General features: G+C 38.2%; 1 protein-coding gene across 1 annotated transcript; it reads right to left on the bottom strand.

Moving 5' to 3' along the window:
- Positions 1 to 226: 226 nt before the first annotated feature.
- Positions 227 to 577, bottom strand: LOC147424000 (uncharacterized). Its single transcript, XM_086500914.1, has 2 exons — positions 498 to 577; positions 227 to 413 (listed from the first exon to the last, which is right to left on the bottom strand). Exons 1-2 carry the CDS (start codon positions 575 to 577, stop codon positions 227 to 229), a joined length of 267 nt encoding a protein of 88 aa, XP_086357040.1.
- Between the last annotated feature and the right edge of the window lie 15,241 nt (positions 578 to 15,818).

Here is a 15,818-nt window from a genome sequence, read left to right as displayed (position 1 = left end):
AGAGAGAGCATTCAAAGAAATCCGTATCCAAAACAAAGCTTAATAATGTGTCTGCATTAGTGTTTGATATGGATGTTAGAGAGAGTAGATATTTCACAAAAGCAATGCAATTAAGATCACTTCAACAACATGCACAATAAAACCCTAGATGTCCTATGTTAACATTCTCGAAACAAAAAATAGAGAGTGTGTTCAATAATTGTTCCAAAAAACTAAGGATGTGATACTAAACTCTCTTTTCCACATATGGACCACAAACCACCTTTTTGAGACACTCCTCATAGACTATGTCATCCCCCTCCAAGCACAAACAATATCGATAAACCTCACCACATGCCTTGCCAAGACCTCCACATCCTGAAAACACATCTAGCACATAATCTGAGTCATCCATGAAGGTTGCCAAGAGCCATCTACACATGCAATTTTAAAATATGTAAGTCATATTTTCACTATAAATTAAAGCTCAATTCACATTGAAATGATTATCTTCTCACCTGTAGAAGTCCGGTGACCTCTCTGCTCCACCTCTGATAGTTATATCAAGAACAATGGTGCGTTCTTGATGCTCCTCCATTAAAAAGCTTTGTGATGGAGGAAACATGAGAGGAGAGACTTTCTCCCCTGCCTCCCTATTGTATGTGGGAATAGCAACATCCGTTCGACAAAAAAATCCCACCGTGAGATCAATTACCTACATATAAGCATACATTGTACACACTTAAATCAAAATCAACTTAATAATGCAATCTTTCACAACAACATGGTATTGTGAGTCACCTCCTCTAGGGTATCTAGGTGTCTATATCCCCCACTACACATGAGAGTCCATGTGCAATGAAGTTGTAACCCAGTCTTTATAGCATGGGTAATAATCTCTCCAATATGTTGTGCAAGACATAGAGTCACGAAAAAACTTCATGTGCCAAGAAAGGTTCTGCTACATCCATCACACCTTGCACAAGAGAAGGCAAAAATATATTCCATAGCGGAATTTTTTTGCTTAATCCACCTTTGAAAAGATGTTTAGAATGAGTTTTCCAAGTAATATGGATCAAAACAAAAAGCATAAACAAAAACTTTGAGTAACCTGCTCGAATTGGGCCTAAAACATCCACCAACAAAGAAGTAGGGAAATCCGCAAAAATAAAACAAAACACCTCTCGACAAGGTGCTCCGCAATGGTGATACAAGCCAAGACTTTGAGTGCTCAAAATTTTTTTAATGCTAGACACAAAACGTTTGTTGTTTAGTACACCATCCACCTTGAACATTCAATTGATGTTGATAACACAAGCCACAAAACCTTTCTTTTACCTTTGAATGGCAAAATCATCAACATTAGCCATATCAACTAGAAGAGCATCTACCACAGTCAAAAATTGAAAACCTACAAATTCTCATTAAAAAATTATCTTAATTACAAGCAACATAGAATTTTTTTACACTATCAAGAAAACAAATATTTAACAAGTAGAAACTTATCGGTGTTCCATGGGGTTGGTCGCCTTGATGAAGTTGGTCGCTCCATGGCTGACTCAACCACTACTGAAACGCTTTTTTCATTGCTTTCTTTAGGCATGTCAATCTTTAGCCCTCCTAATGCATAGGTTGTTTTGCTGCGGTCACCCATGTTTGACCCACTCGCATGATTTTGATGCTCTCTTTGAGGAGCTAGTGAATGATTTCTTTCTTGTGTTCTTTGTGAGCTCCCATCCACAGTCAAGTCATGATTGTGATCGATGTCTTCTAAGTGCTCTAAAGAAGCAGATTGGTTTTTATCTTTGTCTTTATTCTCTTCCAAAAACTCTGCCAAAAGAAAATTTTAGTGATATAATGAGAAATAATTTAGCATTTACAAACTCGAGTCATTTATAAAAAAATAGAACATACTTTCTTGTGCATTTTTTCATGCATGAGAGAGAGAGAGAGAGAGAGAGAGAGAGAGAGAGAGAGAGAGAGAGAGAGAGATCAAATGCTAACGAGTTCAAGGCTAGTGGACTTGAATGATAATAGAGAAATTGAATATTATAATAGAAGAATATCATAATATGAGAATAAAGAAATTGAATATGAGAATAGCAAACTCAACTTTGCTTAGAATTAACTTAATGTAAAAAAAAAGTGTTAAACTTACTTGCATGTAAGTCTAGTTCTTGCTTTGGGATCACCCCCAAAGGGTAGTCCAACCACCATGGGCAAGTTCTGCATTCCCACATAGAAATAGCCTTCTCTACCATAGAACCGGGATACATGGCATTTTTATCCTCTAGCTTTGACCAATCTTCAGTAACCATAGGCATAGTAGCAAGTGTACCATTTAAACGCATTCACACATCCATCTACACCATAACAACATTTAATCTCTTGAGAAAAATAATTTCAATAAGAGCCAAAGACATTGTTGGTTCATGTGATTTCACCTATATAAAATCCTTTTACAAGACTCTTGTAGCTCTCGCATTTTGGAAGAGTCCCCGGCACTTTTAACATCTCCTATAAGTTGAGGAAAAGCTTGCAAACCATGATTTCTTAATTGCACCTATGGTAGTCATTCAAATCATAAAATAATGCAACAAAATCTACATTTATTAGGAAAAGGTGACCGATTTAAAACAACCTTGAAAAAAGCTTCAAATCCATCTGGCAATTTGAACTCTTCAACCTCCAACCTCTTATTATCAACAAAGCTTCATCATGCATGTGAGCCCAATAAACTTCTTTTCTAATGTAAGCCCTAAAGTGCTTCACATCACCAAAGTGAGAAAAGACTAGATCTTTGGCCTTTTAAGACTCATCATCTCCAATATATATGTTTTCCTTCATTATAAACCAAAAATATATCAAAAAATTAAACACCATCTATATAAGTATATTCATATACCATTCATGTAAAAATTCTATGCTTAAGTAGAATTTAACTCTCTTTTAATGTCACTATTTTCATTAGAATTTAAAAACACAAACAAAACACTAAAAAAAGGTATTCATACCTTTTAAAAGGTAGTTTTGAGGAGCACAAAGCATTTAACTTGTCTCTTGTGATTTTTACCATGGATGTATCATCCCACTTCACATCAAAGAGCAACTCGAAAAATTACTCGCCATGAGCTGGATTAGCGATTGTCAAAAACTTATAACCTCTATCCTTCAATCGAGCTTCTTCTTGTCTAGTTGCCTTTTGCAATCGCCTTTCAAACTCCACATTATCTAATCCAAGAGATTTCAATTTTGTAGCTTCCTTTGAAATAAATGCATTAAAATCATCCTACACAACCACAATTACATTCAATGAATGAATTGTAAACAATCTAGAAAAAAAATATAGTTAATACTTAATTCAACAATTCACCTTCCAAACCAGTTGAGAAATCAACACACAAGGAGAATTATACCAAGGAGGAACTCCTTGATATAATCTACTCTCAACTGCCATCTCTATCTTAGTCCACTTTCTGTCCTCTTGAGTGAGACGTGCAAGAATGCTCTCTTTATTGGCGATACTAAATTTTTGGAACATGTATATCTCATGCCCAAGATTTGGTTTCGCTGTTGATCGTGAAATGCTACAATAAATATATTAACAAATGAAAAATGATAATTCAAAAGAGAGATTAATTTAGAAATACAAAAAGACCACAAATTTACAACTTACACATTAGTGGTGTCAAGATCAAGCAATAGTTCGGCCTCTTTTTTTTTCTACTTCCAAAAATTGGCATCTCACACTCACATGATATTCCTCATTATCATGCCATACTTCACAAAAGAACACCAAATTAGCCAAAGAAGAAGATACAGCTAAATCTGGCAAACAATTAGTGCATCGAGATTACTTCTTACCTTATTTTATGCATCTCATCCATGTTTTCAACCGATGGTTTCCATCCCATACCAAAAACTGACGCCCTCGAAGCTCTTGCCACTCCTTATTGAGCTGATTATCAAATGCAACACTCTTTACTCGCCAAATAGGATCCCAACTACCTTCCACAAGAGGAGTCACAGACAAGAGGAGTCACAGGCATGTAAGAGCCGAAAGAATCTTTCATTGATACCAAAAAAGATCCCATTGTATCCAAGTAAGAAACATTTTCAAAACTAGGAATCAACCAAGATGAAAAATCTGTAGCCTCTCATATAGCTTCATGAGCCACCAAACGACATAAAGGTATAAGTGGAGGGTTGCTTCTTTGTTTTAAGTAAAATTGACTTAAAAACATCCTGCATAATCCCCAACGGGATTTTCTTCCCCAAGTGTCGAGAATGTTGGGCAACATCCTCCTCACCAATCCCATCAGACTCATTTAAATCTTCATCTTCAGTGTCCTCACCTGTTTCAACCTCCACTGTCAACTCTCGAGACTCATCTCCTCTTTCAACGTTCTCACTCTCCAAATGGTTAGAACCTTCCTCCACGACAGCTTCGTCATCAACAAAGATACATTTTCTACGTCTCTTTCCCCCTCGTTTGAAATGAGGACTATGAGTAGCAACTGCATGAGAAGATGCCTCTTGATCGATTGGATGACTTCTCTTGGAAGGACCGGATCTCAAGGTCATGCATGGCCCTAGAACCTTTTGAATGGGAACACATTTTGAAAACATTCGATATGTGTTCCATTGAATAAGGTCCCATGAAAACATTCTATGACAAGGATCTGTAAGGTCTCTACTTTCGAATTTCACACAAGTTCTATTACGCATTTGAATTTTTTTTAACCATCACTCATTATTTAAGATATTCAAATTCAAATTATGAATCGTAGGTTGAGAAAACCTAGAATTTAAAATTTACGCTACAAAATTCTGACATGTTTAGCTATATGAATCACTAATTAACTTATTGTAAGACTTAGTTACTGATTGTAGAATTTTCTTTTACTACTGTAAAGTTAATATAAGACTGTAAAGTTTAACTTAAAAATGTAAAGTAAATTATCATTAAGAAAATAAATAAAATAATTATAAAGATAAAAGAATACACAGGGATGAAAAATGAAGGCACATGGACTCACCTGGACTCACATAGGAGGGGACAAAGTGGGACACACTGTCACATGAAAAGGAGAGGCTAGTCTTGACTAATCTTAATGAGGGGGGGTTGTGTGGCCTTATCTTTTGATGATAATGACAAATTGGTCAAGTTGATGGATACCACAAGGGTACCAAAAACGCGGGTATGATTTTTGGGGGAAAAAAAAAATATTTTAAATAAATAAAAAATATAAAAAAAATAATTTTTTTGGGGAAAAAAAAAGTTGGACGTTTTCTTTTCTGCTATAAATAGATCATCCATGCTCACACTTTAGACATAGACATTGCCTCTATAGCGCTCACGAAGTGTTGCCACTTCTCTTAGAGAGAAGGCGTCCACAAACCACTAAGAGAGCAAAAACTCTAGTGGACTAATAAGGTGCGTATTAATTAAGCATTCAATTAACTTTAGGATATGTGTGTGTGTGTGTGCTATCTCTTACTCTAATCTCTCTAATAGATTAGTAAGATTCAATTAGTTTTAAGAAGAATATGTGTGTGTGTGTGTGTGCTATCTCTTACTTTAATCTCTCTAATAGATTAGTAAGATTCAATTAGTTTTAAGAAGGATATGTATGTGTGTGTGCTATCTCTTACTCTAATCTCTCTAATAGATTAGTAAGATTCAATTAGCTATGTGTGTGTGTATGCTATCTCTTACTCTAATTTCTCTAATAGATTAGTAAGATTGAATTAGCTTTAGAAAATGATGTGTGTGTGTTCTCTTTTACTCTAATCTTCTAATGGATTAGTAAGATTCAATTAACTTTAGAAAAGATGTGTGTGTATGTTTTTTCTTACTCTAAACTCTCTAAGTATACCTACTCTCTCTAGTTAGTACATCTTCACTATTAACTTATATATAGTTAATTGAAAGTTAATACATAAGAGAACTCATCATATTTTTATTATACATGATGAAATTATCATTGAACAATTTTGTTATCAATTAGATTAAGTAGAATTTTGAATAATACTAAAAATTGATTTAGTTGAAGTATAGAAATGGAAGTTAGAATTGGATTAGAAATTTCATGCATAAAAGTAATGCAGTCCTAAACTTTCACTCGTAGTTTACACACTTAATTTTTGATTAATTACTATTAGCAAATATTTGACGTATAGAAATTAGATGTAGAACAACAACAGTGAGTGTGAATCCGAGTTGACGAGGGTTCAAATTATAGACTCTCTTTGGAAACAAGGAGACTACTAGGGAAATTGACCAATTTAAAGTTCTAAGTGTATAACATAACTGTAGTACAAAAAAATGGCTCCAAAGCGTGCTCGGACCCAAGGCGCTAATGATCATGAAACTAGTACAAGTGACGGTGGAACTCCTACAAAACATGCTATGTCTCCACCAATTGGACCAATCGGAGCTATGGTACAGGTTAGTATTGCAACTTCAAGTTATACATCATTGTATATGCGAGACCATAGGAATATATTATTTACCTTATGAAAAGAAAACACGGACCGAAACCAAGGGGCTTAACCCCAAGAAACTCGGCATATGTTTGACAAGTAGGAAAGAATGTCTGGTTAAACTGGTTGCTATAGGAAAGAATGTTTGTCCAAAACCTTCGGTATGGTTTCTCTCAAGTCTCTCTACTTATTAGCACTGGCATTATGTGGCACTTGCCGAGGCGTGAGATGACGCCCAGGATGGCACCGCTGATGTTGTGGTGGGAGTACACCCAGATTAGCCCAGCTGGATACTGCAATTTTGTTTTGTTGTGGCGTGAGGATGACGCCCAGTTTGGCACCGTTGTTGCTGTGGCGGGAGTACGTCCAGATTAGCACAATGAGTACTTGTCGAGTGATATGGGACGCTCATGAGGACAAGGATTTTTATAAATAATGTATATACCGATCGGACATAATAGCACCAGTAGAGATTCTTAAGTGAACCTAATCCAAGGGTTGTTGGTTTAAAATTGGACGATTCTTGTTTGACTATTGTTTGTAATACTATTTGAAGGGTTGTTTTAACGAACCAGTATCATAAATAAAGTAAAGGAACATGTATGTTTAAACAGTGTGGTAGTAATCAGATAACAAAAGAAGGGTGAGTGTGGTGTGGAAAGTGGGAGAATGATACCCCGACGGTATCATTCTATGGACGGGTGGACCCGATGAGTCGGGTAACTTTCCAACGCTAGAAATTGTTTTTTTTTTAAAGTCATAAATCTTAAAAGAGACAAACCTTGGCGGCTGTGCTTCTGAAACATGGGGAAAAAAGCGCATAGGTTGGTCACTCTAAGATTTATAATTTTAGGTATAATTGATTATAGATAGTTTTTAGATAGGGTTATGGTGGTCACGCTCCGCCATAGCGAGATAGGACCAATTCTTCACTAACGGTTCATGCCCGTGGCTACGTAGTAGCTAATGCAATGTCCGTTGGTTTTTCTTTTTCAAGATTGGAGACCTACCAAAGGTACTCCGCTCCTCTCAAAAAGGGGCAGGGACCTCACAGGATCACTATGATGTGGTATTATATTACATGGTCAATACACTTAAAGAAGAAGATGGGTGTCAAGCCTCAAATGAACCCAAAACAATAGAGCACAATGAAAAGGAGAAGGAAGAGTTTTTTATGACCCTCTAGAGATTTTTGAATTTGCTAATGATGCAAATACCAAGTGCTCTGATTCCAGTATAGTGTACATTCAACATGAAACCAAGAGTCAAATAGTTTTATTGACTAAAATCACAGAAACAGGGCCATCACTAAAAGGGACTACTGATAAAGAAAGAAAAACCTTGTATATAGAAAACATGTTGTGGATCTGAAAAAGGTCACCACAGGAACCAACACTCCTAAAGCATGAAGCATTCACATCTCCACATCAAGAACAACAAAAGACATTAGGGAAACTTGGACTCTCAAAGGGGCTCTATAATGAGGTTTGACTTTGCTTATCTTGTCCAGTGGGCAACCCGGTGAAATACATAAATACTTTTTCAAAAACCTATCAGCCAGCATATCATTCGAAAGATGTTAGAAAGTAGGTTCTAAATCCCCAAACTCTAACAAATATGGAGTTGATTTGTAGAATTTATGGCCTCCCCATTGAAGCTAAAATGTGGGGAGAGATTCCATTTACAAGACAAAGTTGTCACATAAAAAATGGAATCTTCTACAATATAAGAAATTTAATGGCATGCTATATATCAATGGATAGATCTCGATGAGTACATTCCAAATCCAAAAGGTCCGACAAGTTTTGATTTCATTTGTAAAAATTTACCATGCACCCGTTTTGGATAAGAGGAAGAAAGTCAAAGTCCTTATATGGCCCATTTGAAAGTCCAAAATTTCCCTAACATTAGAGGAGACAAAATCACAACAAAAATCAAAATCTGCTAGTCAATGGCCAAAAACACACAAAGTAGGTATGGCTCTGAAAAGATGTGACACATGAAAAAAATCCATTACAAACCCACAAGCCAATACAGACCCACAAACGTATCCGAATCACCCATATGATCATCTTAGGAGTCTACCACAAAGGTATGGGTACCAAAGAAGTTAGTTCAAGTTCAAAACATCCCGGAGTCTTTTTGGATTCCCAAGACAATTATATCAAAACTCCCTAAGGTGACAAGTCAACAAAAAAGGTTTAGTGACTCAACAACCAACAAAGACAACAAAGAAAATCTGGGTATCCAAAGAGTTGTATCTTGGTGTGAGGTCTCTAACCCCGAGAAGATTGGGATGACTTGGTAGATGGCCTTCCATTATTTTCAAGTTCTGTTTCCACAAAGCAGAGATCAAGAAACATAAGAGAGGACGTCAGCTATCCATCATGATAACGGTTGTAAGGGTCATATGCCACAGGCCACGTTGATAAATCAAGGATTGTAATGAAAGCTATTTCCTAACATAAAGATGAAATCCCATTGAAATATTTAGAATCCATAAACGTCTTTTTCCCCACGTTTACGAGGCATGGCCGCCATCCATAAACCATAAATATGATATGAGACTTAGTCTAAAATAACTAGAAATCTTGTGAAATGTACTCGACTAATCGGATCCATAGCTTACATGGGCGTGTATATTTGGGATTGCTCGACTCTTGGCACAATAAGTCTCTAAGGGAGTGGAAAGTTTCTTGACTAATCAAGACCACCCATCCTTGATTGGCAACCTGAGCCAGACCCCACTTTCCATCCCACACACACACTTTTTAGCTTGTTTTTTAATTACTACCACATTGTTTTACATATACAAATAGTGTTCCTTAATTAATTCCAAACACAGGTTCTTTGTTACAACCCTTCAAACAATATCAAAACAATTGAAACAAGGCCTAATGAAGACAATCCTATATTCGAACAACAATAACTTTTCCAATTTCCTATGAGGTGCCACTACCTGCAGACTTTCTCTGCCTAACCAACAAAGACTTTGCAAAGGATTTATTTGCTAAATGTGAATTGTGCAGCCTTTCTATCCCGCGAGGCATCTCACTAACTGCTGCAAGCATCTTGCTAACCTTAAGTCATCCCACTAACCGCGCGGCATCTTGCTTCCTGCGAGGCATCCCACTAACCACAAGGAACAAGAGAGAGCCGATAGCCTCATCTTAATCTCCAGTAATTGTGGGATCATTTCGCTATCCTCAAGGAAGAAAAGATATTCTTCCAATAATTCTTCTCTTAAAATTATTTTTTAAACATAATCAGCCAACTCTTCATATCAACCAGTATCAACTTATCAAACAATCACAATTTATCAAGCAATAACAATTTAAAAAACAGTGAGAATTTATCAAACAGTTCTTCCACTAATCTATGAAAACATATGCTTGTTTCTTGTGAAGAATCATGTTTCTTAGACGGTTTAAGGTAATTCCTATGCTTGACTTCCTAGGTCTACATTGATAGCAATGCAAAACTATTTTGTCTTACCGAATTAGCAGCATGTTTGATTACTTCCCGTGTTTGAGGCTGGACGATTTCACCTTCTTTCAGAGACGATACCTCCACTTGAGTTATGATTGGAGTAGATGATACATTCTTTTGCACATTCCTTGGAGGTGGAGCGACATGAGCGTGATTTGAGCTTTGAGTCACTTGTTTTGGGGCCATCATATCAAGCTAGAGAAGAGGGAAAGATAGAAGAGAACTCATGAATCCGAAGGGCAACATGACGATGGTAGAGAGGGAGTTGGAGATGGACACGGATTGGGGGTAAGATGTTGAGGGAGAGAGGTAAATCCGGGTTTATGGCAAGAGAGCTTTTGCTTCTGAGAACTTTTGCGTGTGTGGTGCTGAAAGTGAGGGAAGAGAGGCTTTACATAGGCTCTCAAGAGCCAAAGCACAAGCTAAGAATAGCAAAAAGCAAAAAGATAAGTTTGCGTATATTCGCGGCTCATTTTTTTTTTAATTATAAAAGGATAGGAATCTTTATGCGCAATTTTGAGTCTCTTATTTTAGAAAAATATTGGGTTCCAAAAAAAGAAGCTCTAACCTTGACTTACTCCTCTTTCTTCTCTAAAAATACTCTTCTTTCCTAAAAATGCTCCTTCTACTGCTTCTCTCCTAATAATACTCCTCCTTTTCTAAAAATAGTCCTTCTATTCTTTCTCTTCTAAAAATACTCCTCCTTTCTTAAGGGTCAACTCTTATCTTTAGAAATAGACTTGAGGCTTGAGTTTTCCATATCAACCTATAGTTTTCAAGTGAATAAAGGCCATAATAAAGTTCCAGAGTTTGATTATTGATCCGATTGTTTTGTTTGAACGCGTTATGACTTAACAAAATACGGACCTTAAATATTTGCAAAGTAAATGAAATACTTTCATTGAAAAATGTTGCGTATATTACACTCGGATATGGATCCCAGTAGCAAAGAAAAAAAGGAATTACAACTACAACACATATGAAGACCAAAGGTGGACACTCATACTACTCCACCCACGTTACAACCATGATTTCCATATTGTCCCGAAGGAATAAGACACAAGAGGGGGGAGGTATTCAATATGGAACCCATTACAAAATGATTTATACATATTATCGAGAATTGTTTAACAATGGATTAAAACTTGTTGCATTGGATTGCGGTTTGATTTTTCAACAAATGCTAAGTGATTCCCATAAGTACTTAAAAGGGGATCACGTCATGTTAGGGCCAAAAGAAACCCCACACTCTTGTATATACTCCCTGTAATTATGTTTTAGATTTTGTCTCTAATTATATCATCAAAAATTAAGAAAAAGATAAAAATAACCCAATAATGGCCTAAATATTTTGTAAATATTTATTGTATAGAGCGAGAAGCTTATCTTCTTTGATAGGAATAATCTACCTAGATTTTGGGTAATTTAAGGAATAGTTTTGACTTTATTTTGCTAGATTTTGGATTTATAGTGATTTTTTAAGTACCTTGTTAACCCTCACGCACATTCCTATCACCTAAGATGGATGCCGTATTATTTATTTGGTAGAGTCAGATACCGGGCTTGAAGATCCAATAGGGAAAGGGTAAGAGTGATCACTGATGACACACTCTAACTGGAACATTCAAGGGATTAGTTGGCTAAGCATGGGCGTCCAAGTGTGAATGGGGCGAGCTCATATAAAAGTCAACTAAACCTAAAATTCACTCATTCTCTCAGTTGTGCAATCGAAGAGTTCTCTTGCTCCATCTCCATCTTCTTCTTCCTCACCTCTTTGTGTGTGTGTGTGTATGCGTGAGAGAGAGAGAGAGAGAGAGAGAGAGAGAGAGAGAGAGAGAGAGAGAGAGAGAGAGAGAGAGAGAGAGAGAGCATTGCAACGACGGCACGGGGGTGGCGAAGCGGTTGAGTGCGGTGCAGTGGCGGCTCCTCCTTCTTCGTGGCAAGGAATCCTCCACGAAAGCAAACGTAGAGCGGTGAGTGACACACCATCGCCATCTTTGAGCTTACTAGTTTACGATTGTCGTGTGCTTGGAGCCATTTGTGGCTCGCACATAGTGTATCGGCAAGTTCCTTGCATTGACACGTGCGACAGACGCGCACATTTTTGGCACCGTTGCCGAGGAATGCCATACACTAAGCTTGAATGGCACTCTGTGATTATTTTGTGGTGCAATTTCAATTGTAGGAAAGGTAGGAAAGCAAGGTGTGTGTGTTGAGAAGAAGGATTTTGTGTTGCTACTGTGTATTTCTTTGTTAATGAAGTTTTGAAAGGTTACTGTGTTTTCTCTGTGCTAAGGTATTAGTATTAAGGTTTTTAGTTATGTGTAATATAAAGTACAATAGGTAGGAAGTAGATATGTGATAGCTAATGAAGTGTGTTAGTGTGTAACAGTAGGTGTATTAGTTGTAAGTAGGTAGGTAGAGTGTGTGTGTGCTCGAACGCAGGCCGCGGCGACCTTATCCCACAAAAAAAAAAGGTAGCACCGGGATTGAGAATATCTCCTAGACCCAAGTACAAGCTCACCCTCAGGCTTAGGTCTCAGTCGCCCTTTAAAATTACACATTTTAACTTCACATGTAGCTAAAAATCGACTTTTTTGAGGACCAATGGAGCTTCAGGTGATCGAACATTGTGCTGTAAAGCACACCACCACCCTCTGAGTGATACACTTGTTTTGAGCTATCACACACTTTAATAAAAAAATAGATCATTAAAAACTATTAAAAAACATAAAAAAATCATGAGTGAAAATGGACGCCTAAAAAAGTAAGCGGTTAACCTTCGAGGTTATTCACCGACGCTTGTAGGGTGCCAAAGGCACATGCATCTGTGCTCTCGTTGTGTGCTAGAGACCGAGAAACTAGAGAGAATTTTGACTTACACGAGTTCTCATTATCCACCTACCTTACGTTCTGGACCCTCGGCGGAGACCAAAGTACAAAGCTTGAAGGAAACCTTTAGTAGAGTCACTCGCTCTGAACATGGAGCTATGATGTAAATGAGGGGGTGAGGAAGTAAATTCTCCATTCATGACCAACGTAGACCCTATACCCTTAGAGAATGTGCACGTGAATCCTCCATTCACTGCACCTCCTGACTCTTCAGAACTATTCCCCTCTGAGGTTATATTACCTAATGGTAGAAGCCTTGCCGAAGTGCAAGAGGTTGAGCGATATATCATTGCGGCTAGGGAAAAGGAAAGTGAGAGCTTATGCAATGCGGAACAACAAAGAGAGTTAAAAGCAAAAGCCCCTATGTCAATATCCTTGCTAAGAGAGTAATCAAGTGCTCATGTTGTTTCGCCAGGGGTCTAAGTGAAATATGAGCCCACAAGTGATAGCTTAGGAGTTGTGCAACAAAATGCACTGTTGTCTGAGGTGAAGAGACTCTTAGAAGCAGGATTCATATACCCAGTAGAAGATTCAGAATGGGTCTCCCCAGTAGTGGTGAGGCCAAAGAAGAATGGTAAATGGCGAGTGTGCGTGGATTACAAGCCACTAAATGCTGCAACAAAGAGGGACCACTTCCCTCTCCCATTTCAAGATGAGATTCTAAATGAAGTAGCAGGCCATGAGAGATACACAGTGTGTGATGGCTACTCTGGCTACTTTCAAATACGCATTGCAGAGGAGGACCAGAAAAAGACTACTTTCATCACACCATGGGGATGTTTTGCATTTCGAGTCATGCCTTTTGGTCTCACCAACGCTCCAGCCACCTTTCAACGATTCATGAACATGGTCTTCCAACCTTACTTTGGTAAGTCCATAAGGGTTTTCATAGATGACTTTTGTATTTACAGCTCCAAAAGTATGCATCTCGGCAAGATTGATGAAGGATTTACTCGTTTAGCTAAGCTGGGTGGACAACTAAACAAGGACAAATGTCACATTGGGGAAAGCAAGGTTACACTATTAGGGCATGTAGTGTCCATTGATGGAATCGAGGTAGATCCTGAAAAGATAGAAACATTGCTAAATCTACCCTCCCCAACTTCCATCAAACAATTAATCTCCTTCTTGCAAAAGCTAAGATATTTGAGTAGATTCATACACTTACTCTCCCAAGTGATATTTCCTCTACAACAGCTGACTCGTCAAGAGACGCTTGTTTGGAGTGAAGAAAGTGAAGGGCATTTTAGAGAGATTAAAAAAATGTTAGGGTCACTCCCTGTAATCCTCCAACCTTGTTGGGAAGAAACATTCTTTGTAAACCCTAGTGTGGGAGAAGAAGCCATTGGTGCTGCCCTCCTACAAAAAGATCCAAAAACCTCCTTTATGAGGCCTGTGTATTTTGCTAGCCGCCTTGTATTTTGCTAGCCGCCTCATGGAAAACACAGAGAAGGCCTACACCCTAATGGAACAGCTAGTGTTAGCTCTTATGTTTGCGGTAACCAAATTTCGGCCATACTTGCTGCCGAAGAGGTTTGTAATTATCACTGTGGAGGATATGTTTCCCTATGCACTACAACATATGGAAATCTCTGACAAAATAGCAAAGTGGGTGGTGCGACTTCAAGAGTTTGATTATACAATACAGGTTGAAAGAACAACTCGAGCATGCTTAGCCGACATTTTAACAAACAAGTGCTATGAAAAAGTTTGCCATTTGAAGAGAAAGGAACTTCCACCACCTCCAGCTCTAGAGGCTTTGGTCAATGCTTATAGCCTCTACTTTGATGGAGCATACAAGAGAACCAAGGATAAGGCAGCTGCAGGCATCGTGGTCTTATCCCCATTGGGAGAGAGGATCCATGGTGAAGGGATCACTCTAGAAGATGTCCACTCCAACAATGAAGCAGAATATCATGCTCTAATTCATGGCCTTTGCTGGTGCCTCGATAATTCAATTAAGAGATTAAACTCTTTTGGTGACTCCATGCTTTTGGTAAGGCAAATGCAAGGTACATGGGCTTGCAAAAATGCCCGTCTCTCTACTAAAATGAGAGAAGCAAAAGCTCTTATGACGAGATTTAGGGAGGCACAAGTACATCATGTACCAAGAGACCAGAACAAGGATGCAGACCACCTAGCATCATCAAAGTTAAATGAGTCAATAGTGGGAGCAGTGGCCATCAAACTTCCACTTCAGCAAGGCAAGGAGGACTTGGAAGATATTATGCACATTCTGGAGCAAGGAGAGGCTCCTAAACACTTGAATGCAGGGGAAAGGCGATGGTTAGCTAGGAAGGCTACCAGGTATCGCATAGTAAATGATGACTTGTATTGTCTTGGTAAGGATAGTGTGCTTAGGAGAGTTCCTTTGAAGAGTGAAATTGAAGAGATTTTAAAATCTTGTCACGATGATATGTGTGGGGGACACTTTGCACACGACGTCACTAGTAGAAAGGTTCTACAAGCTGGGTTTACTTGGCCAAGTCTTCATCGTGATGTCAAATATTGGTGTCAAACATGTGATGAATGTCAGAAAGCAGAACCACGACGGCTCATAGCTGAACCTCAGAACCCAATAAAGGTATATGGGCCCTTTGAGAAGTGGGGAATTGATGCCATAGGGCCTCTACCACGCACTCAGTCAGGTAAAGAGTACATCATCATGGGAGTAGACTACATGACTAGATGGGCTGAGGCTATGCCGACCAATAGAATCACTGCTAAGGATGTGAGTCAGTTCATCTTTGACCACATCTGTTGCCGGTTTGGCACCCCTCTTGAAATACTATCTGATAGAGGACCAGGGTTTAGAGCAGAGTTGGTAGGAGAACTCATGAAGAAACTAAATATTCAGCATCAACACTCTACTCCTTACTACCCTCAGTGCAATGGTTTGGTGGAAAAGGTAAATGGAATCATTTGCAAAATTCTCACCAAACAGGTACATGCCAGGCGCCAAGATTGGGACA

Source organism: Adiantum capillus-veneris, chromosome 26 (genome assembly GCF_014529385.1).
Source record: "Adiantum capillus-veneris isolate H3 chromosome 26, ASM1452938v2, whole genome shotgun sequence".
NCBI lineage: Eukaryota > Viridiplantae > Streptophyta > Polypodiopsida > Polypodiales > Pteridaceae > Adiantum > Adiantum capillus-veneris.
Note: the sequence above shows the minus strand (reverse complement) of the source record. Positions and strands in the feature narration are given on the sequence as shown.